Genomic DNA, 27,821 nt, shown 5'->3' with positions numbered 1-27,821 from the left:
AGAAATGGGCAGCACTTTCTGAGTCACAAATAAAGTAACATCGACAACAGTGACAAAAATAGAAAATCAAACAATCAGCAGCATCCAGAAACACAACTGACAAGTGGGAAGAGAGGGTGATGCCTATTTGAAAAGGAAATGCTGCAAGGAATGTGTGGGAAGAAAGACAAATCATCCTGTGGGCAGAGGATGCCAGATGACTGCCCTGGGAGTTTCTCATTCCCTTTCATCTCACCCCAAATTAATTGCATCCCCTCCCTCACAAAGGAATGACCACCATAGCAAAAAAAAAGCTCATGCAATTAAAGCACCAAGGCAGCATGACGACAGTACCAATGTTACGTGGGAAGCTGGCCTTGCAGGAGAGAGACGCCCTCCTACGTGGAGAATTTTCCTGAAGGAGCAATTCCCAAATCCCACATGCATGCAGACCAAAAAAGACCACAGAAATCAAAAGTGACCCAGCCAGCCAGATAATAGTTTCCACACTTTAAACTCTCACTATGCCTGTTGTAGATTAATTTTCAAGTATGGATAAACTACAGTTAACGCAACATCTGCTGGCAGTGCCTGATGCAAGCAGTCCAGCTGGAGTCTATACTGTTGGCAGAGGACTTCTCTGTATGTGTACAAAAAGTGCTTGTATTTCATTTGCTGAAATGAAATGCGTCTTTTGATCTCCATTTCCTGAAGACAGCAGAGGCTGAAATTGTTATCATTATATTGCTACTACATAGATATAAAGAAAAAAAGAGGAGGGGATGGAGCTACTTCATGTAACATATGCTCCTTTTCTATCATCACTGTAACAGGGGAGTTCCTGAGAAATATATATGCCACATGTTAAAAGAAAATAAATCAGGTGATGCAGGCCAAGAACATTTTCTTGGGGCTTTTCACAACAATATATATATATAAAGTCCCCCCAGGCTGGGACAGAGTGCAGAGCAAGCTAAGGCTGCTCAGGCTCCCAGCCTGCAAGAAAATGCAGTATTTTAACATTTCATCTCATTTGTTGACTCTGCATCAACAGGACATTTGAGGAACAAAGAGGGACTTGTTCCAGCACCTCTTTTCTGAAGCACCAGAAAAAGAGCACAACTGGAATATGAGGTTCTCTGGACATTCACTTCTCACCATGAAAAATCAGTATTTGGGCATAAGAGAAGGAAATCCAGGCCCTCAGCAATGCTGACAGAGGACAGCAAAGCCCTGCTGGGGAGCACAGCTAGGAGCTGGCATGCAGCTTTGTGGCACAGGACAGACAAGCGCCCGGCTCGAGTTCAGGGCAGCCTCTTTGTCCTGAACCACTGCCTGACACCTCTTCCTGTGCAGGCAAAGAAGTGTCATCAGGGTTTAAATGCCAGCTGCTTCCCAAAGTTCTTTCGAACAGAGGGCAAAAGCATCTCTCATCATTATAGAGAACTTCCTCCAATTCAGCTTTTCCCTCTAACGAGTGCCTCAGCTTTCTTGGAGGGGACGTGACACTCCTTAAAAACCTCCTGGAAGGGAAAGACAGGGCTACAGTTCAGAGAGCGACAGAGACGCCAGCTCAGTCTGAGAAAGCCCATTAGCACTGATGACAGCATTAGCTGGGTGCATTTGTAATGCTGACAGGTTGTGCTGCTCATCTGCAAAGATAGAGAAACAAAGCTACCACCGGCCTGGGAATCCTCACAGGAGAGCAGAGGAGACAAGTGGAAGAAGGAGGAAAGCCTGGTTTTCCTATTGTGCCTGCCTATGGACGTAGAAATCCAGGCTCTGAGCAAAACTGGCAGAATGTGCAAGTTTTACTTCTCTTGTCATGGATTCATCCCCGTTCTGAGCATGTGGAAGCCTGAGAGAATTGCTTGCCCGTCACCTGTCTTCTCCTGTTTAAGGAATTAAAGTTTTCCAAAATTCCTTCAATGGGAATACCACAAATGCACTAAATCTTATTTCATGGAGCACTGTGGTGTTTTTCAATGACGACAAACGGCAGGTACCACCACCTCTAATCTGTTTTGTTGCTGAAAGTTCAGGCACATCATTGCATTTGGGATTACATGGGATCAACACAGCAGGATGCCTAAGACGATGACCCCAGAATCCCTGCTGGTACAACTTCCCTGCAGATGGCAATTATGCTCTTCCCATCTTAATGCTGACTAACACAGAGGTAGCTACGGCTGCTGGCTGATTCAGGAAGAAAAAGGTAGTCACGCAAGCAGATATGCATTCAGCCTGGTGTGCACGCTCCCCTCTCAGATGCTGTGGCTGCACAGCTATGAAACCATCCTCTTCCTCCTCCAGCCATCCCCAGGAATACGACTCCACTGGCATTTTTAATCAATGGCCAGTATAATTCACAGAAAGCTAGCACATCATTTCAAGCAGGGGCCAAAAAATCTCATCTTTCTTTTTCTCCACTTTGCTTTAGACATGCCACTATGTCAAAGAATTTATCATAAATGTTTAGGAGAATTTACTAATGCCAGAGCAGCAAGGCTACCTACTCCCAGTGCAAAGTCAGGTTCCATTAGTAGAGCAAATACAGCTTTCTGCCTCAAGAGAAGAGGAAATTTACAACAAATGTGTTTTTTTAACACTGCTTGCTAGAGAGAGGCACAAGTTACACACTAATAATGTGAATTACAGTTACATATTTGCTCTTCCCTTTATTGCTTTGAGAGCTACATTTTGCTGCATCATCACCACTCAGAAAAGCAGTTTCTGAACTTGTACTGCTTAGTCACACAAGCAAACATTTTGCAGAGAAGTCTCCTGCCTATCAGGATATTCTGGGTTAGGTGGGAGATTTATTCCCACACTGCTTTAGCAGTTACTGAGGAACTCAACATCTACAGCTCTGGGAGGTGCAGGGGGTACAAGAGAAAGAAGGGACGCCTTGTATGAAAATTGCTTGCTATGTGTTGCATCAGCATACAAGGCACAACAGATTAAAATAACATCAACAGAACCTAATCCTAAACATCGTAACTCTGATGACATTCTCACCACCAGCTGTGAGAAACCCACGTGAGTAAGAAGCGACCAACTGCAGAAATCCAAAGCTGTCCAATACTGAACTTAATTTCACATTTTCTTTCCAATCAACAAGGATATTATTTTTGGTTTTGAACCACAAATAGAAGGTCATATCCCACCTCAGTGCAGTGCTTGCAAACAGAAGCTTTAAAAACGTTGACACCAATAATATGGGGTGGGTTAGGGTCTTTTGGCTTTGGCTGGTTTTTCTTTTTTTTTTTTTTTTAATACTTCATACTTAGGACTTGGCCTAATGCATTTTCCTCCTATATGAGCCCTTGAAAAGTGCTGAGCGAAAACAGATTTCTTAGCCCCATTAATTCCTCAAGACTTGTGTCTTGGCAGAGAGAACTCCTTAAAAGGCATGAAGGGGACATTAAGTGAAAGAGTATTTTTCAGACAGGCTTCAAATAATTTTCCATGTTTGTATTTTGTAGTTTTTTAATCACTTTTACTACTTTATCTGTTTTCTCACTTGTTGTTGAGCAACAGATGCACATAAGAGGGAAACAGAGAACATGACTATTTGCAAACCACCACCAAGTGTATGAAACAAACATACTAAATTTGAAAGCAGCAGTTTTGCTGTCTCCTAAATTCAGAGCACATAAATGGTACAAGTTGTGTCTGTTATCTACTGCTACTGCAATTTCAGAGGTAAGTCTCATCTTTCAAACCTGGGTGCATCTGTCCCAGAGTATGAAAATGCTCTCTACACAGCACTGGCTGGACCAAGTGCATCAAATATCAGGTAACTGTCCAGCATATCAACCAGCAAATGCTTTCCTGCATGTTTCAAGAGCAGCTTTTTAATCAGGTCTTCTCTTTATCAGCTATCCTACACCAAGGAAGTGTCCTGCACTACAAAATGGATGACAGCCCTTGTCGGCTGGTGCTGACGTGCACGCAGGACATGTGGAAGCACACCTGTTTTGCAGGCTGCCTTTGGTTGCCCAAGCCCCCAGACAGCCTCTGGTGTGCTGACTCAGGGTTGACTCAGAGGAAGAATGCCATGTACTGAATCACCTCTGCCACATGCTGCAGCACCTGGGAATTTCTTTGTGAGTCTCCCAACTGGTATTACCAGGCTTTTAAGCTTTCACAGGAAACAGAATACAATATGGAGTGGCTAAAGGCCAACAGTGAGATTTTAAAAGGTTTCTGACAGAAACTTGAGAGAGCAGGGAGGCAAACAAAAAATTCACTCATTGCTGGCCAAAACCCAAAAGCATCTGCTGTGTGCCTGAAGATGACACAAGCAAACTCAGCAGGAAGCAACTGCAACTACTTAGATGAGACAGTGAGCATGCTGAACTCCCTAACTAGACTTTTAGATGCCAATGCCTTAAGGGAAAAATCCTCTCCATCCACACTACACAGAGGCCATGTGTACTGAGCTTAGCTGTTTCTTCTCTTTCTAGGCATCACAAACTCATGTGCCAGGTCAGTATTAATTTCAGGACAGCTGAGAGCTCAGAAATTAGGTGCGAACCAATCCACAAGGATTGCTAAAAAACAGCTGAGATGATGACGTTTTTATTTTAGTAGTGAAAGTCCAAGTGAGAAGGACCAACAAACTAAGCAATCAAAAGCAGAGTTTGAGTTCCCTGGGTTGGGATTTGGGTTGGTGACCAAAGCTAGCACCCAAATGACCACCTACCAAGACCAAGGTTCAGGCGATACTGAAACAATCCCTTCCTCCCTGTTCACTTTGTGGGCCGAGGTGGCTCATGGGCCTCAGCAGAGGGAAGGTGCCCAGGCAGGGGGAGCAAGGGTGGGGAGGCAGGGAGGCAGGCAGTTGCATGTTCTCACCTGAGGCCGCTGTAGCATTTGTAGGGGTTGAAGCAGCTGCTTGGTTCCGGGCATGAGCAGGGATGAGGATCGAAGCCAGAGATGGGTTACTTGACAGTTCTGGAGGGGAGGTGGAACAAACAGAGTTAGCTCATCATCCACAAAGTGCCCCACATGCAGGATCAGCTCCTAGGGTTTCCCCTTGTAACGGCACCTCAGGTGAAACACATGCCCTTACAGCCCAAGGTCACGTTACATTTTCTTCTTTGCCAACCAGCAAGAGGAAACCACAGCGATAGTTAGCCAGGCAGTCTCCAGAGCAAGACTGTCAAAACTACAGATAGTGGCAAAGGAATAATTTCCTAGAGAAAGACAGTGGCTTGGGAGTGAGCAAAGAACCAGCCAAGCCTGTACCTCGTCAGTGGCCTGATAATGCTGATTCCTTTTGAGCACTGGAGAAGGATCCCTTCTTCACAAGCCCACCTGCAATCAGTCTCAGGGAGAAGGCTGATAACAGTGGCGCTGCTTTGGGCACTGGTTCAGCAAGCAAGCAGCTGCAACAGTTGCTCCAAGAGCTTCAGGGATTAGTTCTTTGGCTCACTCAAGCATCATTTTTTCTCAAGGACCCAGGAACCCAAGACCAATCTCACAGCAGTCTCCTTGAGCGAGGCCAAGAAGAGGTAACATATCCTTTAAAAGGACAGGGAAAGGCAAAGGGAATTGGTCAGCTGGGCAATTTAAATGGACAACAAAATGATGCAATCATTCTGTCTGAAGACATTAACCAGGGAAAAAACAGTCATGTCTTTTAGGCTCCAAATCTAATATAGCTTCAATGTGTATCAGAATGAGAAATAGGCATCTTACAGCCACAACTGTGGGAGGATTAAGGGCAACACATTGCCAACAAATGACAATCTTCTGGCACCCCTTCAAGAGAATCTAGTGCCTCACAGAAGGTGGGACTGAGCCGAGACAAGACAGGTCCTGTTTGTTTCAGAAACAGGAGTGACTGGCTGTCTCCTGAGAAAGCAACATCCGGTAAAAAGGATGTGAACAGTCACCTCACAGAAGGAGACTGATGACTTTTGGAGCTCCAGGAGGTCATCTGGAGGAGAAATGAGAACAGGAGAATAGACAGCTTTTTACGCAAGATCTCCAGATAGCACAGGCTGTACAGAAACCCAGCCAAATCATGGCATGGGTTCAGTAAAGGGGGTTTTGGACACAGTCTCAAATTATTTGGGCTCATTTTTAAGAGGCTATTGCTTTTCTTTAATGCTAGCTTCAAACTCAGGCCTAAAAGGAGCAGTAGTCCACGTGGTGAATTTTTTTTCTCTGCTAACCGTTGCAGTAAGTTTTGTTACTGCTGGGAGGGCAAGAGGCAGAAGACTCCCCTGATTACAAGCCTCTTATTACTACACATTTTGAGACTGTGTTTCAGCACTTATGAATGCAAGCAGGTTACATTACCTGCAACCCATCTAATCTATCCTGCAATACTCCATTCAGGTCTAAGCAGACCTAGCTAGTCCTTCTAAAAAGCCTCAGTACTCACAGCCCTTGTACAAATACAAAATCTTTAATTCATGTGGGAGTAATTCAGAATTCATATTCATAATGTTATGCAGAATTCATAAATCTCCATTTTAAATGGAAAAATAAACTGAAGAAATATGAATCCTTAAGCATCCAAGTGAAGCACCAGTTATAAACCTATACTTCAGTACTATCTTGGGTATTAGCTGCTTTGTGCTAGAAAATGTTGCTCCCTTAGTACTTTTTCCAAATCTGCTTTCTCAAATCTGTTATTACTGGGAATCTACTCTTTACCTTGCTCTTTTGAAAGTTTCTATCACCCCTGCATTATTTTCTGCTCATCACTCAAAACAATACAGGGCTGTGATCCAAACAAAAGCAGAACTAAAGCAACAAGGAAACCCCATGACACTTGCTACCTTGCGGTGCTATGCGGTGCCTTGAGGGTGCAGCTATAGACTGTCAGTGTTGCTGTAGCCGAAGAACCACTTGGTCAGACACAACAACACCCTTGCAAGGGCACTTCGAGCCCCTTCTCATTCCTCCCTCATCTAATGTTGCCAGAACACCTCCTCATGTATTGTGGCAATAATAATTGCTTTTTGTTGTGCTTAATGCAAGGGCAACCATGTCTATGAAGCTACCTTAAAGAACTTTTATAGAGACTAGAAGACCAACCTTGTTCCCTTCTCAAACCTCACATTATCTTTCCTGCTGTGAAGTTTCTTAAATCCAGCGTACTCTGAATGTCTTGAAGTTAAGAGAAGCAGGTCAATTCAGACAAGATATAAACAAGGTAAAGTGGACTCTTGGCTGAATAGGAACTTCACTTGCAAACTTGTTTGAATTTTTGCTATCATGTAATTTTGCACCTATCCCACCTGTAAGGATGAAACATGGCAATACTGAGGAGAAAGCTGTACCTGTGATTATCTGCAGTCTGCGAAATACTGAGAATCTCTGTCCTTAGTGATTTCCCCCACAGTATCTGGGCAGGGTGTTCAACTGTAGCCTGGTTATCAAAACCAAATGTGCAGCTCAAGGTTGGGTTAATTACAACCAATATAACTGCAAGAAGCTATTGTGGTCAAGGCAATCCAGACAAAGTTTTCAACATCACGATGTGAACAGAGCAACTACCACAATTCATTTATGAGACCCAACTCCCATCTACATCAGCTGGGAGAACACCTTTGGCTTTCTGCTGATCAAATCATACCATGTGCAGCCAGTTAACATCTCCAAGAAGGAGCAGGAATGAAAGTGTCCAGTTTTACTAGAAGACCAGATCACCTTCATTCCCCAAACACAAGAAAATGCCTGGTGCTGGGAAACAGTGCAGTGTTCTTTTTCAGTATTATTATACTTGATATATCAACACTCCAAGAATTCCCTGGAAAAATTATTCTTGTATCATGGGGTTTTTTTTGGTCACAGTAGCAAACTTTCCATTATGTATATACATAAACATATACATATATATCTCTCTTAAAAAAAAAAAAAATTAAAGGTCACAGGCTAGGGTCCTTAAAAAGATAAACAAAAAAAACCCCCAATGCACCCCCCCCCTTCAATCAAAAAGTAATTTATCTTCAAGAAGTGTGATAACCATTCCTAAGTGCTGAATCACTGAAAGAATTTTACAGCCTTTAATGGACAACATGGAGTAACATTAATTTTTGTGACCCAGCAAAACCACTGACATGTTACAAGTAGTTTAGGAAATGGCACTCATTTCACACACTATTTGAAAACTTGGCTTCTAAGAGAAAAATTGCTTTCTGTCTTGCAGGTCTAAAAGCCTAACTGAATTGCAGCTCTGTGGCTAGCAGAGATACTTCCTTGGCCAAAATAACTTTTTCAAAACCCAATTAGCATACAGTATTTGTTTAAATTAAGAGAAACTTACATGCAAGACATCAGATAATGCTCTCTTCAACAGATTTAATCTCTAAAATAAACTAAGCACCCACGTGCCCCACAACTACAGCTGGCTGCCAAAGACCATGATCTTGATCTTCCATATACCCTCACTGCTCTTTTTCTAGACTCTATTTGAGCAGCATCAGTGCTCAGGTCAGCAGATTTGGTATAATGCTTAATTTCTTTTTGAAAATCAATCCAATGTATTAATGGTCAGATTTATCTTGTAATTTCTAAGGGTTTTGCCTTCAAGCTTTCTGCAGTCACCTCCTACTTCATGGGTTTCAGGCAACTGAATACAGCCAAATAAAACACTTCTAGAACTTAATGCTGCCTGTTGAAAACAAATGCTATTTAAAATACAATTGTCTTCCATTACTTTTTAAATTACCACAGATGACTTAATATGACTCATTATCCATCTAACGATCTGGTATGTTTCCAGCTGGGACTTCTGCTCTGGACCAGCCAGTTTGATGGAACCTTGCACAGTAAAGACCAGAGAACAAGGATTGCACAGTAGTCACAGGAAGAGCAAAAGCTTCTTGTGTATCTTGAGTTCATAGTCAGGACTGCTGTACATTTATCAACTACAAAGTTTTTAAAATCACTGCGCTAATCAATGTATTTAGGTATTTAAAAACAACTCTGGTTTGGGGTTTTTTTTTTTAGTTTGGCTGGTCACCTGCAACAGAGCTTGTTTGGATGTGCATTAATGACCAGCCTATGTCCTGTCTTCCCCTTGTAGATGGTAACACTGGCACCTGTTAATGACAGACAGAAATTTGCTTTTTATATCTTAAGGAAATTGCTCCACAGGAACTGTTTCCTCTCACCGTTCCCAGGGCTCACTGTGTGAGGGAGGGCACATCAGCTCCTTAGGATGGCAAAAGAGGAGCTTTAGATTTGCTTGAGCATTAGGGTAGCTTATCCAGCAGCTTCCACATAACCTGAGGGGAACCAGGGACACACTCCCAATACATACATCTGTTTTTCCCCCAAAGATTTCTGAACTGACTCTCTACAGAGCTTTCCAACTCTTTTAAAAACCTTGTTTTCATGTAGTAGATAAGCTCAATCTTAATGTCATCATGAAACAATACTTTCAGAAAGAATAGGGTGAAACTGTATTAAGATGCTGGGATCAAAACTATTTCAGCTACTGAAGAGGGCTTTAGAGGGGCAAAATAAAAGGCAATCCAGGAGTAAAAGGAAGGACTTGTAACTACTGAATTTCTAACAACAGATGCAGAAATCAGCACAGAGGACAGTGACCTGGAAGCACAAGCTATTTACTTGACAACTTTAATGTGTTTATGCTTCATAAATGCCTTTTTTTTTTTTCTTTTTAAATAAAAAGGCTCCACAAGTCAAAGGAGAGAGCTATTTCGCATTTTGGCAAAGGGGCATAGCATACACTAAAGAGTATGAAAAATGACATTGATGCTAATTGAGCCAAAAGGTGTTTTAGACTTTCAACAGAAAATGCATACAGAACTATTCTTGCTCAAAGGGTGAGAGTTGGCAGCTAATCACTTTAAAACAAAAACAACAGAAAAAGTGCTCCAAAATTAATTACTAGCATATTTGTATGCCATACTTCTCACATGTTCTGTCTTGGCAGGCAAAACTATTCTGGGGGGATATCAGTTTTACATTTCTGACTTCTGTAGAAAAAAAATAGATGAATGGTTTTAAACTTTGATACCAGCCTGGCTTCAAATAAGGAAGTTAGTTGTCCATTTATTTTACAGTTTCTAAATGAATGAGTCAGCGTAATGCCAGATGAACTGTACAGCATATAAAATCTGGACAGTAAAGCATCTGTATTTATCCTGCATCCAGAACTGAAATGGGCAGCAACACCACCAACCTCCCTGCCAAACCTAACATGCATTACTACTTGGCTATGGTGTTTCAGGTGTGAAGAAGCAGGACCATCTCCAAATGATAATCTAACCTGCATGGTCCACTGATTGCGGTATTTCACACAAAACCATCAGCCAGGTTGCAGACTCTGAGCTGCAAATGTAAACCTTCCTGATGCAATCCAGTTAACAACCACCCTCGGAACCTCAGCATAACTGAATTGGAGGCACCAGGAATCTGAAAATCCTGTAACTTCAAGACCCTTTCCTCTCTTTTTGAAATGGACAGCTGGTTATACAACTGCTTAATAAACTTAGTACCACTCAGAGATTTTTACTTCCGAGGGAGTAACATCTGCATTACAACAAACATTTATCCCGGTGCTTCCTCCTAAAGAAGGGATCCTTCAACGCTCTGAGGCTACCTTGAGTGGTGAAATTGAAGAGTGCAGGTTTATCTCGCCCATTTGGTAACTTGACGTTTGGGTCCCGTAGTTCATCGAAGAAAGAGTGCGCGCAGGCCTCCAGGGGAGTCAGGCGGGCGGTGGGGGTGTACTCCAGCAGGCGGCTACATAGCGCAATTGCTTCGGGGGGAGTGCGGGGCCGGAAGACCTGTGGGGACAGCAAGAAAACAAGCAAGGAGAAACAGGTTGTCTGGCTAGGTCTCGTCTCTTTGTTGACCAGAAGCAAGTCAGAGCAATTAAACCTCTCACTGCCCAGCAAGCTGGAACAAACTTGCGGTTTGTGCTAATCAAAGTCCTGCAGTAAGTGTGGGAAAATCCATTCCTGGGGTCGAGAAAGGGTTAATTGCAACGCCTTGCACTAGAGTGAAGGTGCAATGCCAGCAAGAGACTTCATGAGAGCGCACTCAGAAAAACGACTTCGAGAATGAAGGGGAAACTCTTTCAAAAATCATGACAAACACACACAGGTGCTACCAGCCATGCATATGGGGTGGAGTGAAGGTGGGGAAGAGGGTTCACATGAGCAGGAGTCACTGAATGTAAAAATATAATGAAGCCTCGCTACGGTTTTGGGTTGGGGTTTTTCTGGCTAGCGAAGGAAGTCTTACTAACACCAACTTTTGCAGGCAGGCAGGTCAGACTGTTGCTATGGAGGCTGCTGTTCAGCTTTGGAGAACAACAAGGAAAGCACGGGTGGGGTACAGGAAATGTCTAGCTCCAATTTGCAAGTTACTCCTTCTGTGACCTTATTCTGGCAAGCTAATCCCATAAATTTATAGGGATAATTCCTGCACATTTGGTATTTGTAAGGACAGCTGAAAATTGCATCAAGAAAACCAACTATTTTAGTCTAAAAGATTTTTACTTTGAGTGATTACAAAAAGCAGTTCTTCACTGCATCTTTGTTTTAAACATCTAAGAATGGTTCTACCCACTGCTAATCACACTCTCCTTTCTCATTACATTATAAGCAAAATAGGAGTTAATCATGTACATGACCTGGATGGCCTCCTCAAACACTTGTCTCTTGCTGTGTTGCAGGTAAAACACAGTCTGGGGTAAAGGCAGTAGGGTGGGTGCGAGTGTTAAGTTCTGATGCCAGCATTTTTTGTAAAAATTGAGGTAATCCAAAATGCCTTTGCACCAGTGCCAGTGAACTCAAGCCACACAGCACCAAGGAGGAAAAAAAAAATTAAAAAAATTTAAAAATAGAAATGGAAAGAAATACAGTGCATGACATGCCAGTTAATAACAGATGAGAAACTTGCACAGGCACTCCTTTAGTAGGTTTTAAACCAGGTATATATGCTCTCTTGAATGAGAATCAAACACAAAAACCAAGTTCTGCAGGGACTGAAATTTCCTGCCCTTGGTACCCAGCTGGGCCAGCAGCACTGGGTTGGCTGCAGTGTGTGCTGTACTAACTTGTGTGGCAAAGGAATCCTGACTTGGGGAGTCAGTCCTTTGAGGAGCAACGGACATGAAGAGCTGACTTTATTCCTACTACCAGGTTATTGCAAAACAAACTGAAAAAGTTTTCACACGAGGCCTACAATGACAAAAAGAAAGGCTGTAGCTTAACACTGCTGGCAGAGAACCTCTACTGACCACTGTGTCACCAGTGCAGGGTCACCTGAAGAGGCAGCAGAAGCTGCTTTGTGCCCACTGCCTGCGGAGCTTGGATTGCTGACCACAGCACACAGTGGATGCAATTATTACTCCCAAGTCACAGCCTGACCAGAACAAAATCCAAGACTGTCTCCAGTTAAAAAAAAACCTTGTGGCTTCCCCCCACCTCCCCACAGTAAGTAGCACAAATGAGTATGTCTTGAGGTAAACCCACAGAAGTGAAGTTGTTCTGTATTTAATATGAGGTAAAACTACTGAGGTCTCCCTCATGCACCTTCACAGTGATATTTTAACAGGCTTGATTTATCACAGCTTGAAACTTTAGTACTTCACTCTCAGCTGTGTTTTTCCCCTCAGTACAGCTCACATATCAGCCACTATACAGATTTTTAAAAAGAAAACCATTTTATTTCCTTAAGTAAAGATGATATGCCCTTATATTGAGAAAATTAGTAGGCAGACAGTCACAAATCTGACATATGTAAAAGGAGTACTTGCTTGTCCACTGAAACTCCTCATTTTCAAGTCCTTGAAACCCTACCATGTTTTCTAAACCCTGTTATGAACTTCTCAGCCTGCCTTTGGATCTGGAATTAGTCATTTGGGGTAGGCAGTTCCCAAAGTCTGCCCTAACTGCTTCCAACCAGGAAGGAGAAAAAAATAAAAATAAATATATATACTAGGAGGCCTCACATGGCCTTTCCCTGCAACAAGTGGTGACTAACACATGAAGCAAGTTACAGGTCTGTGCCCATCTAATCTCTATCACTTTGTGTTACGACATTGGCCTGGCTGCCGCCTCGAGGATGCAGTTTGAACTCAATTATTCCACTTCTAGCATTTCTCTCCTTTTTTTTCAAGGCTAGGCCTAGTAATTTGAAAAAATGTTTAAGTACATACCCGTACTCCTGAGGTGAAATGTCCTGTTCCTGACGAGTCCTAAAGATGATAATGCAGTGAAATAATCCAAACAGGGGGAGTCAATCCAAAAGAGAATAGTCCAGCAAGGAAAAATATAGCCAATATTATAAGAAATCCATGGTGTGGGGGACATAGTAAATGTTTATACAATTAGAAACTTTAAACATCAGTCTCCATAGCAGCAAGTCCAACTTCACCACAGTGTATGCCAAAAAAAAAATTGATTGTGCAATGGTGAGGCATAGTATAGAAACATTTCTATATGAAATTTATGTTCCAATGCCAGTGCATTTACTAAAAAAATAAAAAAAATTGAAATCAAAACTCTAACTTGAACTAAAAGGGTAATTGAAATTCCCATAATAAAGAATTTTCAGTCCTTGGTCCTGGATATAAACATCCACAGAACCAAGTGGCCAGATTAGTTTGTCTCCAAAGATGCATCCCACTTGTAAATCTGTCCCAGACACACAATGTAAACTTTTGGATGGTTTTGGGTTTTTCTCAAAAAAACCCAAATCCCTAGCAATTTGTAATTTGTGCTGAAGACAAAGTAAAAATCCGAGATCTGTATTTTAAATTTGGATACTTTTAATTTGTGTGCACTACGAGTACCTCAGGCCGCCGCGGATTATTCTCCATTTTGGATTGACATCCCCCTCCACTGGATTTTGTTTGCTGGCATTATCTCTTTAGGATTCTTCAGGAACTGGACGTACCACCTCAGGAGTGCGGGTATGGACTGAATTTCTCTCTATTGCGGGTTTATTCCCCCTCATACCCGTTGCACCCGTTATTTAACAAATTTTTTTTTTCTCCTCAATTTGTCCCCTCCCGCCTCCCTTTTGAATAACGCCCTAAGAAATAAAAGCAAAGCCCTCTACAGTCTTTCAGCTCTTCCCATTCAGCAAAGTTCCACCGGGAAAGCTGCCCGATTCACCCACCGAGAACTACACAAGCAGCTGCTGCCCATGGCAATGGCTACACAAGCACTTCCATGCCACGGGGCACCGATGCCAAGGCAATGCTGGGCTGATGCTCCGTGGTGGGAAGGGGCAGGAGGATGGACAGACAGTGGGACTTGTGAGCCATGAAGCCCCTTGCACCTACATCTCAGCAGGAGTTTAAAATCTCTGTAGTTCTCAGTGAGGGAATCAATTTAGTAAATAATCCGCGGATTATTTTTAGTCTGCGGACTAAAATTTAGTGCACGGACTAAAATCCGGCCCATCAGAGCAAAGTCTGTCTCGGTCTAAAATACATTTGGGTGAAAGCAAAAGAAAAAAAAAAAGAAAAAAAAAAGAAAGAAAAAAGAGAAAGGAAAAAAAAAAAGGAAAAAAAGCTAAGTGCACAAAGTGTTTGGGTAGACTGACATTTAGTATGCAGACTAAATACGGCCGGGCAAAAGGCACAGCAAGTCCACAAACAAAATAAAAACCAAAAATAAAACACTGACAGGAACTTTTAAAGCAATCAAATACTACCCCACCGGCGCAGCAATTCATTTTTATAAAATGAAACAAGACCTTGTGTAAGGCTATTTGTCCACAGGAGGGACCGAAGGCTCAAGTTTTCATTTTAAAAAATGAACCTGTTTTGGAGATAAACAAATGCAAAAAAAAGGCTTTACATACAATATTCTTCAAGAAAAATTTGCACTTGAATAACTCAAAACCTCTTGTTTCTGCAAAGCAAATGAATTTCAGGCTGAGACCCAGGTTGCTGGTTTTTTTCTTTGGGATTTTTTTGGATGAGTTACAAAAATCTCTGGATGATCATGTCAAATGGAAATGCTGACTCATCCAAAGCCACAGCTTTTGGTGCTTTTGTTGGCTTTTCCCTCCCCCTTTCAGATCCCAATAAATCTACACCTCACCAAAAAGCTGAGGGACCAGTGCGAGTTGTTTCTTTGTTCAGGCATGCTGGTGATGTTCAAATACCGACAGACCGTTAAGAGCGAGTCAGCAAGGCCTGATACACTGCTCTCTCCTTCTTATGTTTAACTGCTATCAATGCAAATTTTTTTATGTTACTCCCCCTTCATTTTTCTGAAACTACCACCTTCTTCAACATTTCAAAAACTATTGTCAGGCTTAAATGTCCCTGGTGCGCTACACGGCTCTCATCCCCAAGAGACTTCAGTTCAGATCAAGGCTTTGTGCACTAGCAGAGTGGTCACATTTTATCTTACTAATTTGAAATAGCTCCTACCAGTGTAGGGGAGTTTACACCCCTTCTGAATTTTATTTTTCTGCACATACGGAAAGACGAAAGAAAAAGGATGGAAAGCACAGAATTCTCCTATTTCACTTCACTCACATCAGCATTCAGCTCTCAAATAAAACCACATGGGGCAAGAGCTAAGTATTGTTTGAACAGAATGGTTGCTCTGACTTTCAGTTCATTGACATTCCTCAAACAAACTTTCCATGCACAACACGAGCTCCACCGTCTTGGCGTAATTAAGCCTCAAAGCCAAAGCTTCACAATGTGACACCAAGGTGCTCTTCTAGCCAGTGTGTATTAAAAGATATGATTTCATGCCATCAACCACTGTGCATTTTGCATGCAGATTCTGAATACTGCCCGCATGCTGTGCTCCCTAAGAGAGCAGAGGCTTATGAAAATGACATCTGTTGCTAACACATCAAGTTTGTGACACCACGGTTAAAAATTTCCTCACCAGCTTCAGACTCACATGCTTTGCCAAGAACCACCCACACCACCAATTCAAGGCTGACAGTCTGTGCACATCCTTTCAGTTTGTAAGCACATTTTTTATTGCACATGAACATTAGGTAAGAGAGAAAGCTCCTCCCTTCAAACAAAAGCTTGTACTGTTTACAAGCCAAGTCATCAATGTAGAACACAACCCTCAAATCAACTTTTAAAAATTGGTATCACACAATACAATTACTATGACCTTACAATATGAAGCAGCATTTTGATCACCCAAGTTTAACACAACAAGGCTCATGAGAAACATGACACAGTCACGAACACAAAAGGAGAGGCAAGAGACACACACAAGACAGCAACGTATGCACTGAGCTCTACCTGACACAAAAAATCCCAAAGTTGCATATGAAGGTCTTGCGTCTAGTCTTGTTCCAAACGCCTAAGAATTTCAGAATGGGATTTTTGAAATATGCCATTTGGCTATTTTGAAGTGCGTAAAACTCACATGATACAAATGAAGGTTAAAAGATGTCCACAAAAGAGGCACTGGTGTTGGGAGATATTTTAAAATATATATATAAGCCCCCCAACTTCTTTCTCTGATTAAATCCCTTTATGTCTTTTCTAAAAGCAGCTCAGAAATAGTAAACACCTTAATAGTCAAGAATTCCTGTCTGATGGCACTTAGACAGGGGAAAATGAAGTAAAGACAGAAGGGTTAAGTGGCTTACAAATGAGCCAACACAGAACTGGGAACAGGACCAGGAACCTGTCTTCAAAGCTACTTCTTGTTGAGACCACACACTTTTTATTGGGCTCCTTCCATTGAGGACCCTGTGGAGACAGAATGAGCTAGCATTTATTACCCAGTGCATGTGCTCTGCTTCTATCAAGCTCCAAAGGAAAGCAACAAAGCTAAGCAGAACAAAACAGCTCCCCTTCTTCTTGGAGGGGACCCCCAAAAATGTACCTCTAGAAGTGCTCTCAGCCTCACTGGGACAGCTGCTATGAACAGCCTAGACAGATGTGTTGCAATGGGATGGCTAAACAGATGGTACATTGCAGAAGACATGTTAAACTTAGCATTTGATTTCCGTAGTTGCACTGATGGAAATCCTTTCTTAACGTTACATTAGTGCTCACTCGTTTGCTGTTAAGCAGTACTTTCTTTACTGCATACAAATTGGGCAGAGGCAGGGCAATTTACCACCGGGCAAACCTGGCTTCTTTTCTCGGCCATATATGATAAGAGATTTACACTGTCAAAAGTCATTGCTGCTACAAAAGGAGCTGGCAAACATGAACTTGCCAGAATTTTTTTTTTTCTTTTAAGATAGTCTCCAGCAGAAGTGTTTTCACTCTTTGCTTGGAAAGTCATTACACATCAAGCAAAAAACAGAGCCATACTCTTTAGAAAGAGGTCAGGGCACAGTTTCACAATAGGCATAAATCAAGTCCAGTTCATGATGGAAAACAGAGTTCTGCCCTTTTGGATATGCAGGCCTGCCCTGGTCCCTTGTCCCAACATCTGCAGTCTGGGCAGAATGGTCAGTTAGATAAAGAAAAGTGATCCAAATCCTGAACATTTGTGTTGTTCAAGAGGTTTTTGCTACCACGCAAAGCATAATGCATATCAGGAATATGCAGGTGGGAGGTGGAGAACTGACCCTGTTCCATGATGAAATTAATACCAGTTATGAAACAGCAACCAAAAAAAATCTCATCCTCACTCTACCTTTGTTCCTCTACAAAAGATCACACCTGAATCTCAGAAAGAAGAGTTTGCATTTTCATCTTGAATCCAAATCCAAGTCCACTTACAAGATTTCTGATAAAAGAGTTTTCACTTTCTTTCATCATCAGTTATAATTAGAAGTGACAAAATGAGCTGTCTGTTTATCCATTTTATTGTTTGGTATTCTTCCTTGAATCTACAGTATGAGCAGTCACTTTGGAAGCATTACAAGCAAAACAATCTGCTTAAAAACTAGACAAGAATAAGGAGAGCAGGAGTAGGACAGGATGAAGACATGAAACCAATTCTGGAGGGTGAAAAAACAGGGTCACTGATAGAGACCAGGGTCTACATCCCAGTCCCAGAGTGTGGGGAAGACAACAGGACTGTCTGCTACAAACACAGAAATATTCAACATTCAAGGTAAAGTGATTAGGATGGAAAAACATATATAAAGAACACACATACACACAAGAGGATATCAAGACTAAGATATTTGGCAACTATTTTATAGTATTAGCAGAAATTACTTCATAATACAGGCAGAAATATAAATTCTAAAGTCAATATCCAAAGCTACTCTTTAACACAACCAACTGTGGCTCTGCACAACTTCAGCTGCAGCCAGAATTGGCCAATAGCTTTGGAAAAGTGCCAGAAGGGATGAGCTGGAGTCTGAAGTTTCATCTTAGACACTGTTTTCCTATGCTATAACCATTTGACTTAAAGACACAGACAAAAAACCACCCTGAATGGTATAAAAAATGAAAAAAACCCCCTAAAACAAAAAGGAAGTGCTTACAAAGTTGGGAGGGACCCTGCCCTAATCTCCTACAAGTTTATTGTGAAGGCACAGTGATGCAGAGAAAAGTCCTCATGTATTCATCCACAAGAATGCACACCAGAGGGGCAGAGATGCTCAATACTAATTTAGACATGACAGTTTTTCTCCCCATCTCTTCTACTGTCAGGCAAATGACTCCTGTCTTCTTCCAACTCAACACTGACTTGGAAATTATTATTCAGGTGCCAGCTAAGTATAGATTTGGGGATGGTGAATAAAGCCATTCTCTTGAGTACACTCAAACCTATCTCACCAAAAGTATGTTTTAAAAATGCCAGCATGTTTCAAAAATCTTGCAAGTACTTTCAGAACAGGAGAAACAAAGGCAACCAAACCACAGCACACTGAAGAGACTTGCTGTCCATTTTTAAGAGCTGCCTGCAGTAGAAACTGTTTCTGTGTCTATACAATGGAGACAAGGCAGAGGTTATGATTACAGTAAAGAAAACCACTTTTGCTGTTACAATTTGTATTGTTCTGCCATCACGAAACATGGGCATATATATGTATATATATATATATATATATATATGCATATCTTTCATTATACTGACATTATACTGGCAAACATACTGGCAGCATCCTTAGGTGGGGAAAAGAAAAAATCCAAGAGAGTCATTTCGCCCACACAGAAAGGGCCTTAACTACATAATTATATTACATTTACTACAATCTTAGTAAGATCCTTTACTAGCTGGATGCAAGAGGAAAGGCGGGCTGTCGCAGTTGGACATTTTATATATTTCTGGAAATTATCACAGCACTGTCTCTGTTTTTCATTATCCCAAGGATCTGAGACCTGAAGGTAGCATCGGAGTAATGCCAGGATAAAGGCCAGCTGTAATGGAGCCATGGTAAGCAACACCTATCTACCATGAGCTTATCAAGAATGCCTTTAGACCTTTTGTTAGCTGTCCCACTGTCCCTTCCCCTTCCAAAAGGGCCAAGAGATTCACAGGAAACTAATTACCAAAGCTGAACTTCAACAGCCCTGTCATGTACAATCTTGCACTTGATCCCAGATTTCCTCCTTGGCTTTCCACTCACAGAGTTATACAGTATAGATGAAGCTTAGTCAAAAGAAGAGAAACAGGTATAAAGATTAGTAGCACAGATCAGACTGCACTTCTGAGAAGGAAGAAGGCTTAAGGAGTTGAGGTGGCTGAAAGACACAAGCAAAGACATGACTCAGTAAAAACAACAGCAGCAAATCTCCAGAAAGCATAGTAACTTTTACTTGATGAGCTGATAACCATTGGAAAAAATGGACTGGTTTTCCACCGCAAGATATACCTGAAGACATGACTGTGTGTTTAAAAGCCTACCTACTTTTTCCTGACTGTTGTAAGTCAGTCATATTCACACTCCTGCAAAACACTGCTTCTCTTATAATAGGATGCCACTTACTTCACAGACCAAGGCAGACAAGCTGTAGGATGCACCTCCATGAATACAAAACGTTCTATACGATGTGAAAACAAAGGGAGGTTTGGATGAAAAGAACATTTAAGTTACTAAACACACTGGTATTCTGAAAAGGACCCCCTGCCAAAGAACCAAAATGTCCTGGATTCCTCCTGTTGAGGCTGGGGTTGTAGGAGTAAGTGACAGAGGAAAAGAAAAGGGAAGCCCTGTCTCTGAAGAATGGTTTGAGAGATTCCTGGAAAGTTCAGATTCTCTTTTCTTTTGCTAGGGACATGTCGAACTTCCATCATCAGGTGCCCCATGCATGTGAACTAGTATAAAAACACACACGTGCTTGGGCAACACAAAACTATACTGGAGACATGAGAGAGAGGCCTCTGCATGTTTTATAACAAGAGACTCCAACTCTTAAATTAGAAATTTACTTCAATCTCAAGTTGTCAACAGATTGAAAAATCAGTCTGATAACAGCTTGCACTGCAAACTTACACTATTGCTGCAACATAAGAAAAATATTTTTTAGAGTGTTAGCTTGACTTTTCTCATAATTTAAGAAGAAAGGACCTTGTTAGTTTGAGATCTCTTTCTTCATGCTACTACAATAGTGAGTATCAATACTGTATTAGGACGATACCCATCCATTTCTACTGAAAAGTGTAAGATACATCAATGAAGTTAGGCTTCAAATGTCCATAAAACTTGTGCTCAAAATTCCAATTTTAGCCCAAACCATATTGAATATGAAAAACAATATTCCTTCATGTATTTGTCCGTCTTCAGCCTTAAACAATTTTCTCTGTCTCTTTAAAAAACCCAGAATATTTTACATTGCACTGTGATCCTCTATGACAACCAGCCACCATTCTTCTTCACCAAGTAGGTAACAGCAAGTGCAGCAGATTACACATCATCACACCAATACTGAGCAGGAAAGTAACATATCCATGCCTCTCAGAAATGTCTCAGAGAGCAGACCAGAACCAGATACATCCAACGCAAGTCAGCACCACAGAATTTCAGATGCTATAGATATGACAGCTTCCAAATAAAATTCTTAATTACCATATATGTACACTTTTGCAGACCACGGAAGTTCCCTGAAAACAAGAGCAAACCATGGACCTTATTTTTGTATAGATTATTGGCCTGCAAACAACCAGTTCCAGACTGCATAGAAACATGCACTGGGCACCTTGACTACATGAAATAACTACAAGCAGGACCTACAAATGCAACTTTGACAAATACCCATGTTATACTAAACAGCACAAAACAAGAAGGAGAATGCTCCCATGTGGAAAAGCTTGCAGCAGGGAGCAACTATATTCTCAGTAGTTCTCTCTCAAACATGCTGAAACTAGCTGCCTGGAAGTTATTCCACACACACACAAAAGAATCCTTCTGTCTGCCGAGTACTCTGGTCATAACTACTCAACAAAAAAAAAAAAACACCTTCTATCTACTTAATCTTCAGTAACTCTTCATCTTAGATGGCAAAGATCTGTGCTTCTGCAGATGCAAGTTCAAGTCCTGTTGGCAACTAGCTGTAGCAGTCTAGTTACATACACAGTTGTAACAACAAACCACAACCAACAACATTACCACTTTCAATTCCTTAGTCACTCCTGTTTTTTCAAAGCCAAAGCTCTGAAGAGGTTTTTCTTACACACTTTTCAATTCTAAGATAGAGAAGCTCTAAGAGGACTACCTACACCCACTGACATGTCATCAGATGTTATATCAATAAAACTGGGTAAGAAGAACCAATTCTACATAATACTACTACTTAAATCTATTCTAGCTCAACAGGCTCAAAACGTTGAAAGGAATGGATCTTGAGAAGTAATACACCGAGAAGATGAGAAGATAAGCATCATTACCAGCATTATGCTGGGTAATAAATTTTTAGATTTAGCATTTGTATAATAAGTACAGATCTCATAAATGAAGTTTCATGTAACCCAATTGTAATAAACTGGTTTAACTGCTATCTACACCCACCTGATATCAGGAAGAGCTGTATGCAGAATGACTTGAGAATGAGAAGCTATGCTGCAAGCACAACTCTCCAAAACTAATTGTGACGTAATGGAGAATGCAAATTTGATCTTCTGGCAAGCTCTTCTCAAGTCTTAATTTCAGCTGTGATCCTCTATGACAACCAAAACCACCCTCTTTAGAAGGAAGTTTCAGTCTTTTTGTGAAGCTTCCATTTGCCAAAAGACCTCTGTTGTGTTCTAAGAGACCATCGGGTGCATACAGATGATTCATATATTCAAGCTAAGCATCTAAGGTAACTATGCAATTCAACTCCCTGTCCTACAGTACAGCTCTGCACTTCTACTCCACTGTATATTAATTTAACCTCTCCTAATCCAAATACCTTCAATGCAAGAATTTAGATGTGAACCTAATATGCAGTGCGATGAGGTTTTTGGGCTTACTCTTGTGACTTTTACCAGGATGCAATTTAAAACTGAAGAGACCACTCCCAGGGACTTCATCTGCTCCAATTTTTTCCCCTCATTAACATATGGTATTAAAAAGCCTTGCTGGATTTCCTGATTTCCCGTATTATTATACATCACGTAACCAACACACAGAAAGTAACTGATATGGAAATGCAAACCATGGATTAGTGGGGAAAAGGTACGTAACTCATTGGAGAATCTATCGTAAAAACAGTGACATGCAGCACTGCCCTGGCATGTACCTGTCAGTTATGTGGCCTGCTATCAACTAGCTCTAATTGGTTTATTCAGCAGTTCTACCACCATAGGCTATTTGGTCCAAAAGAGTCCGCCCTGGACATGTGCTCAGCTAGGAATGCAAGCCTTCCACACACAGATGTTACTTTCTTAACAGAAGGAAACCTGAATGCTAGGATAGGATGGAAATACACTAGGACTATATCAGACATTTCTCAAGCAGCAGGAGGAAATATTAACCACCCAGGCTTCAATTGTGTAAGACTCAATACTTAACTTATTCTACACCCAAGAGGCTAACTAAATGATTGTTACTCTGTCCCAAGTCAAATATTCATCATTGCTTGATACATGGACAACCAATTAATTGTGCAGCAATGTATTTGTTTCACTGTTAGCAGTTTCCTCTTTGGTCATGGAGGTCGTAATATTGCCTGCATGTGCTGCATTGGTGTCTCCCTATGAAAGCTAGATAGTAAGAAATCTTAAGAAGTAACTACAAGAAAAAGCATCTCCACTCAACAGCACACCCACAGAAGTACAAACAGAGTATTATCTATGAGAGAAGCATTTAAGAAAGTGACTGTCAGCCCTCATCACACTACATAACAACAGCATTACAGAAGTACTAGAACACTTTCCTCATTTCTATTGACTTTTGTGCGTATCAACTGATAGCATGACACTATGTAGATATATTGCAATCTGCTAGAAACACACACACCATTGTCAAAAAACAAAACAAAACAATAAATAACCCACCTATAGTCAACCTGAAAACCCCCAGATCTATAGATATTACAGTGTACTGCTTCAATATCTTCTTCTCCTTAGCTACATCAAAAGTTTGCAGGTCCCCAGCTTAGTTAAATGCACTCAGTTTAGACTGAAAGCCACCAAATCACTGAACAAACTGAACAACTTCAATTTTTACTTTCAGCCCACATCTTTATTATTCAGATCATATAGACTCACCTTAGTCCATGGATGTGCCTTAATCTGAGGAAATTTGAATTCAGTATAGTTTGGATTCATTTCTCTAATTTGCTCCCTTGTAGGCGTTCCCAGAACCTAAACAGGAGAGAAAGAAAAGGGCAAATTGTTTAGATATGCTTCATAAGGAATTAAGACTGAAGTATAACCTATCAGACATTGAGACAACTGAAGTCAATCTATGTAACTAGTAAGTTAATATAGTGCTGAGAGCAGAATAACAATACTTTTTCATCCAGAAGAGGCAGGTCCTCTCTCTGGGCACCCTCATCCAGTTGACCACTGTCCAGAGTAGAAAATGTGTTGTACTCTGTGCCACTGCCACTTGCCCAGTCAGTGGGCTACACTGAGAAGAGCATTGTTATTTCTTCATTCCCTCACACCACAAGGCTTTTATACACACTGATGAGACCCCCCCCCCCCCAAGCCTGCTCTGCTTCAGGCTGAATGGTGACAGCTCTTGCAACCTCTCTTTATATGACAGATGCTCCAGTGCCTTAATCACCTTTGTGGCCCTTGCTGCAACATCAGTAGTCTCTTGCTGGCAATTCAGTTCATGCTCCAAGCCCAGTGTCAAAAATTTAATTATTTTATACAGTTTTTCACAAAATTAAAGCATCTCTGTCAAACTTAGTGATATTTTGGTGGGGTAGAAAGTTCACTTTAATTAGGTTTATACAAAACAGTACTACCAAACACATTCAGGAACTGCAGTTCACTGCTTACGGCTGATTAAGGATCAGATGAGTAACACAGACTGTATTTTACAAGTCACAAACAGCGGTCCTTTGACAAGCTTAAAAGATCAGCCAGTTACTGCTGAGCAGAGCCAGACAGCATCTCCTGCTCACCCCGCAAACAAAACTATGTGGGTTTGGGCAGTGCTTCCTCATCTCCACATGGAGGACAGACTTAGTTTAAATCAAACCTGCAAGTACCTAAAAGGCATACCACCTCTGCTTTACTTTCAAAAACTGAACTTCTCATTCCCAGAATCCGCACAATGTTACTTATGGACGCAAATTTGGAGCTGTATGAGAAATAACAAACAGTGGCACATCTCTTTGTAGGGATTGGTACATTTTGAAAGGATTTCAGAAATCCCTTGAGGGAATAAGTCCGACAATATGGCATTAGCGCATTCTTTTCAGCTAGCACCGAGTGTGAGAGAACCAATGTCTTCTAGCTATATATAAAAACTGCAAGGTATCTTCTAGAAATCCCATTGTTTTCTGCTTGCACCCAGTTCTGGGCATCTTTTTGCTCTGCAGAGAGAAAGGGAAATGGCAGAAGGCAGGAGTCGCTCCTCTATGCTGGGCTCAGGCTCATCTATAGGAAACCTGTAGTGATGCTCTTCTGGCCCCATGACAAATCCCTCCACATAGCTTAGCATAATGTTATCATCTCATCTCATCAAACTGCACTGTCACCATCAGGCAACAAATGATCACACAAGGCTGGCACTCTACCTTGCTGCTTGATAAAGAAATACCTGGTTACAAATTTTGGTATCTATGTACATTTTCATTCTGTTAGAAGAATGGAAATTACAAAAATGCAGTCTAGAAAGTCAAGTAAGGTGGTAAAAGAGCAAGGTAAATGCTATTTGAGTAATTTGTGCAACAGAGAAACTATCATCAGGTATTATGAACAAAACTTGGTATCTCTTTGCTATTTTAAGTAAGAGTTGCACAAATAAAAAAATCCTACCCACAAAGCAACCTTTTAAATAAAGAGCAGCAGCAGAGGAAATAAACACTGCAACTTGTCCATACAGTTGCTTCTTGGCTAACAAATTTGACTGACAAGTTGTACAAAATGAACACTAATTGTTTTGTAGCTCACATCACCCATGAGGATTTAAACCCCACCTAATTCTAAAAGCCAAGGGTTACTCTCAAAGATGACAGCAGATTTTTCTCTGTGTGTCTGAAAACACTGTTTTTTGCTCAGGGGGTAAAAAAAAAGAGAGTATTTGCAGATTCATACATTTTGCTCAACTTTCAAAGGAAAAAAGAACTGAAAGGAAAATGTGCCCTTTCCCTGCTGGTTTTCTGTCTGGCACCCACCAGAGCATCAGCCACCCAGCTGCCAGCCTTGCCAGGCTGGTGCTGCTCTGAAAGCTTTGATGACCATCACTCTCAAACCTTTCCACTTCTAAAAGATATGGGGATTCCACACCCCTAAATATTATTTTCATCCCAATTCAGAATAAAATTAATTTTTAAAACCTGGGAAGTTTTTTTTGATTACTTAAATTAACTTTCTGAAAAACGATGGGCAACTTCTATTGCTCTCTTACCATTCCTAAGAGCTAAATTTTCAGGCCTCCCTAGTATAAACAATACTTTTAAAAAAGCATGTTTACCTCCTATACCCTTTCCTCCTCAAAAAATTCTTTTAATAGCTTTTCTAAGAAGCAGCAACGAGTAGATTTATTTTTAATAGAGCCAAAATTCATCAAACTGGCTCAGTTGCCAAGGCTGCTCAGAACAGGAGCCTACACAGTGCAAGTATATTTAGAGACTACCTATAGCATCAGAGAACTCAGATTAGATAAGCAAGGGCAATTTCAGGGAAGAACCCACAGACAGAGTCTATTCATACATTTTACTAAAAGCACAGCTGTAACTCCAGATGATGGGAGAGGGCAACTCCTAAGATCAAGCACAGGCATCTAGGCAACAGCACTTAAATTTTCATGAATGCTTAGAAAAGAAGGTACTGAGGAGGGATCATGGTAGCTGAAAGAAGGGATTGTCAGACCTTTCAGCTATATAGCAGCCTTTGACACATGAAATAACTGTACAAAAGGAAAAGTGACTTATATTAGCTACACAGTGTATTTACTCTGTTATCTTGAGACTGTAAAACCAGACTGCGCTTCCAATTTGTACTGAAAGTGGATAAAGGGGAAAAAAAACCCAACCACAAACCAACATACCCCAAAATCCAACCAAAAACTGAAAAGAGAAGTAGTTTGGAAGGAAGAATAGAAGTTTTAAAGACTGTGTCAAATGGAAGTTACAATTGAGAACAGTGCAATGAATAAACTGATAAACTATAAAACTGTACCAGTACTTGACATATCTTGAAGAGGTCCTGTAATGGATCTCTCCTCACTCCCAACACACCAATTCTGTTTGCTACATGATTTGAAATTGTACCTCACTAATTCATACAAAATTTTCAGTATATTAGGAATACCTTCAAGTAACCTTGGTAACAGCAATCACTTAAGCTGCTGCAAAAATTGGTCAAAATTCTTCTTTTGAGAAAGAAGCATAAATGACTGTGCTCATGTTTGGCAGAATTACTCCATGAAACAGCTGCTCTTGCTGTATCAACTCTGAATATACTATGGAGCAGATGTTCCTTGGAGAGCTTTCACAGAATCACAGTATGGTTGAGACTGGGAGGGACCTCTGGAGGTCATCTGGTCCAAACCCCCTGCACAAGCAGCACTGTTGAGAGCTGTCTGCCCAAGACCATGTCCAGACAGGTTCTGAGCATCTCCAAGGACAGAGACTCTACAACCTCTTTGGGTAAACTGTTCCAGTGTTTGACCCCCCTCACAGCAAAAACTGTTTTGTGTTCAGATTGAATTCCATGTGTTCTCATTTATGCCCGTTCTTCTTGTCCTGTCACGGGATGACAAAGAAAAAGAGACTGGCTCCCTCTTTCAACCTTCCCTTCACGTACTCTGTACACTGGTAAGATCCCCACTGATCTTCCAGAAGCCAGAGAGCTTTTAAGAAACACAGGGTCCAATACTGAATTAGTCAGGTCAATGCAGATTAGCACATACTATTCTACTTGGGGAGTCTTATGGAAAGTGATATTATCAAGGAAAAAATTGGATTTCTTTTTTTCTATTTAATACTTGAAAAACAAAAGGAGAACCAAAGTACTGTAATAATAAAAACACGGTTGTCCAATGGGATTAACTGTAACTAGAATGAAGACTCAACTTTCAAATGAATGAAGGGGAGGTCTATGTGAGACTACAAGGCATCTTCTTCCTGCAAGTGAAGATGCCAGGTCAAGTAGTCTTGCTCTTCATTACCGACTGTCATCATCATGTCTTAAATAAAAATAAAGAAGCATTATCTACTAAGATTAACTAAAGAATACACTTGCTGAGAAACAGACACTGCTTTGATTCTCCTTGGACAAAAATTGAACACAACAGGTTTCACAATATATTCTGTCAAGTTTTTCCCTTGACATTAATCTGTAACAGATGAAGCTCCCCAAAGCATTTTTCTTTCATGA

At 41.1% G+C, this 27,821-nt stretch overlaps 1 protein-coding gene across 2 annotated transcripts in view; it reads right to left on the bottom strand.

Moving 5' to 3' along the window:
• Positions 1-27,821, bottom strand: part of GSK3B (glycogen synthase kinase 3 beta) — a 150,001-nt gene that overhangs the window by 8,088 nt on the left and 114,092 nt on the right. The window contains exons 8-11 of one of the 2 annotated variants that reach the window (XM_032098462.1): positions 23,529-23,624; positions 13,142-13,180; positions 10,574-10,760; positions 4,840-4,938 (exon numbers count right to left, since the gene is read on the bottom strand). In XM_032098462.1, the coding sequence (XP_031954353.1) occupies positions 4,840-4,938; positions 10,574-10,760; positions 13,142-13,180; positions 23,529-23,624 (421 nt within the window). The remainder of the gene's footprint in view (positions 1-4,839; positions 4,939-10,573; positions 10,761-13,141; positions 13,181-23,528; positions 23,625-27,821) is intronic. The other variant, XM_032098463.1, reaches the window with a different exon arrangement.

The sequence above is a fragment of the Corvus moneduloides genome, chromosome 2 (genome assembly GCF_009650955.1).
Source record: "Corvus moneduloides isolate bCorMon1 chromosome 2, bCorMon1.pri, whole genome shotgun sequence".
NCBI classification, from domain to species: domain Eukaryota; kingdom Metazoa; phylum Chordata; class Aves; order Passeriformes; family Corvidae; genus Corvus; species Corvus moneduloides.
The sequence above is the reverse complement of the archived record's forward strand: the minus strand, read 5'-3'. Positions and strand labels throughout refer to the sequence as shown.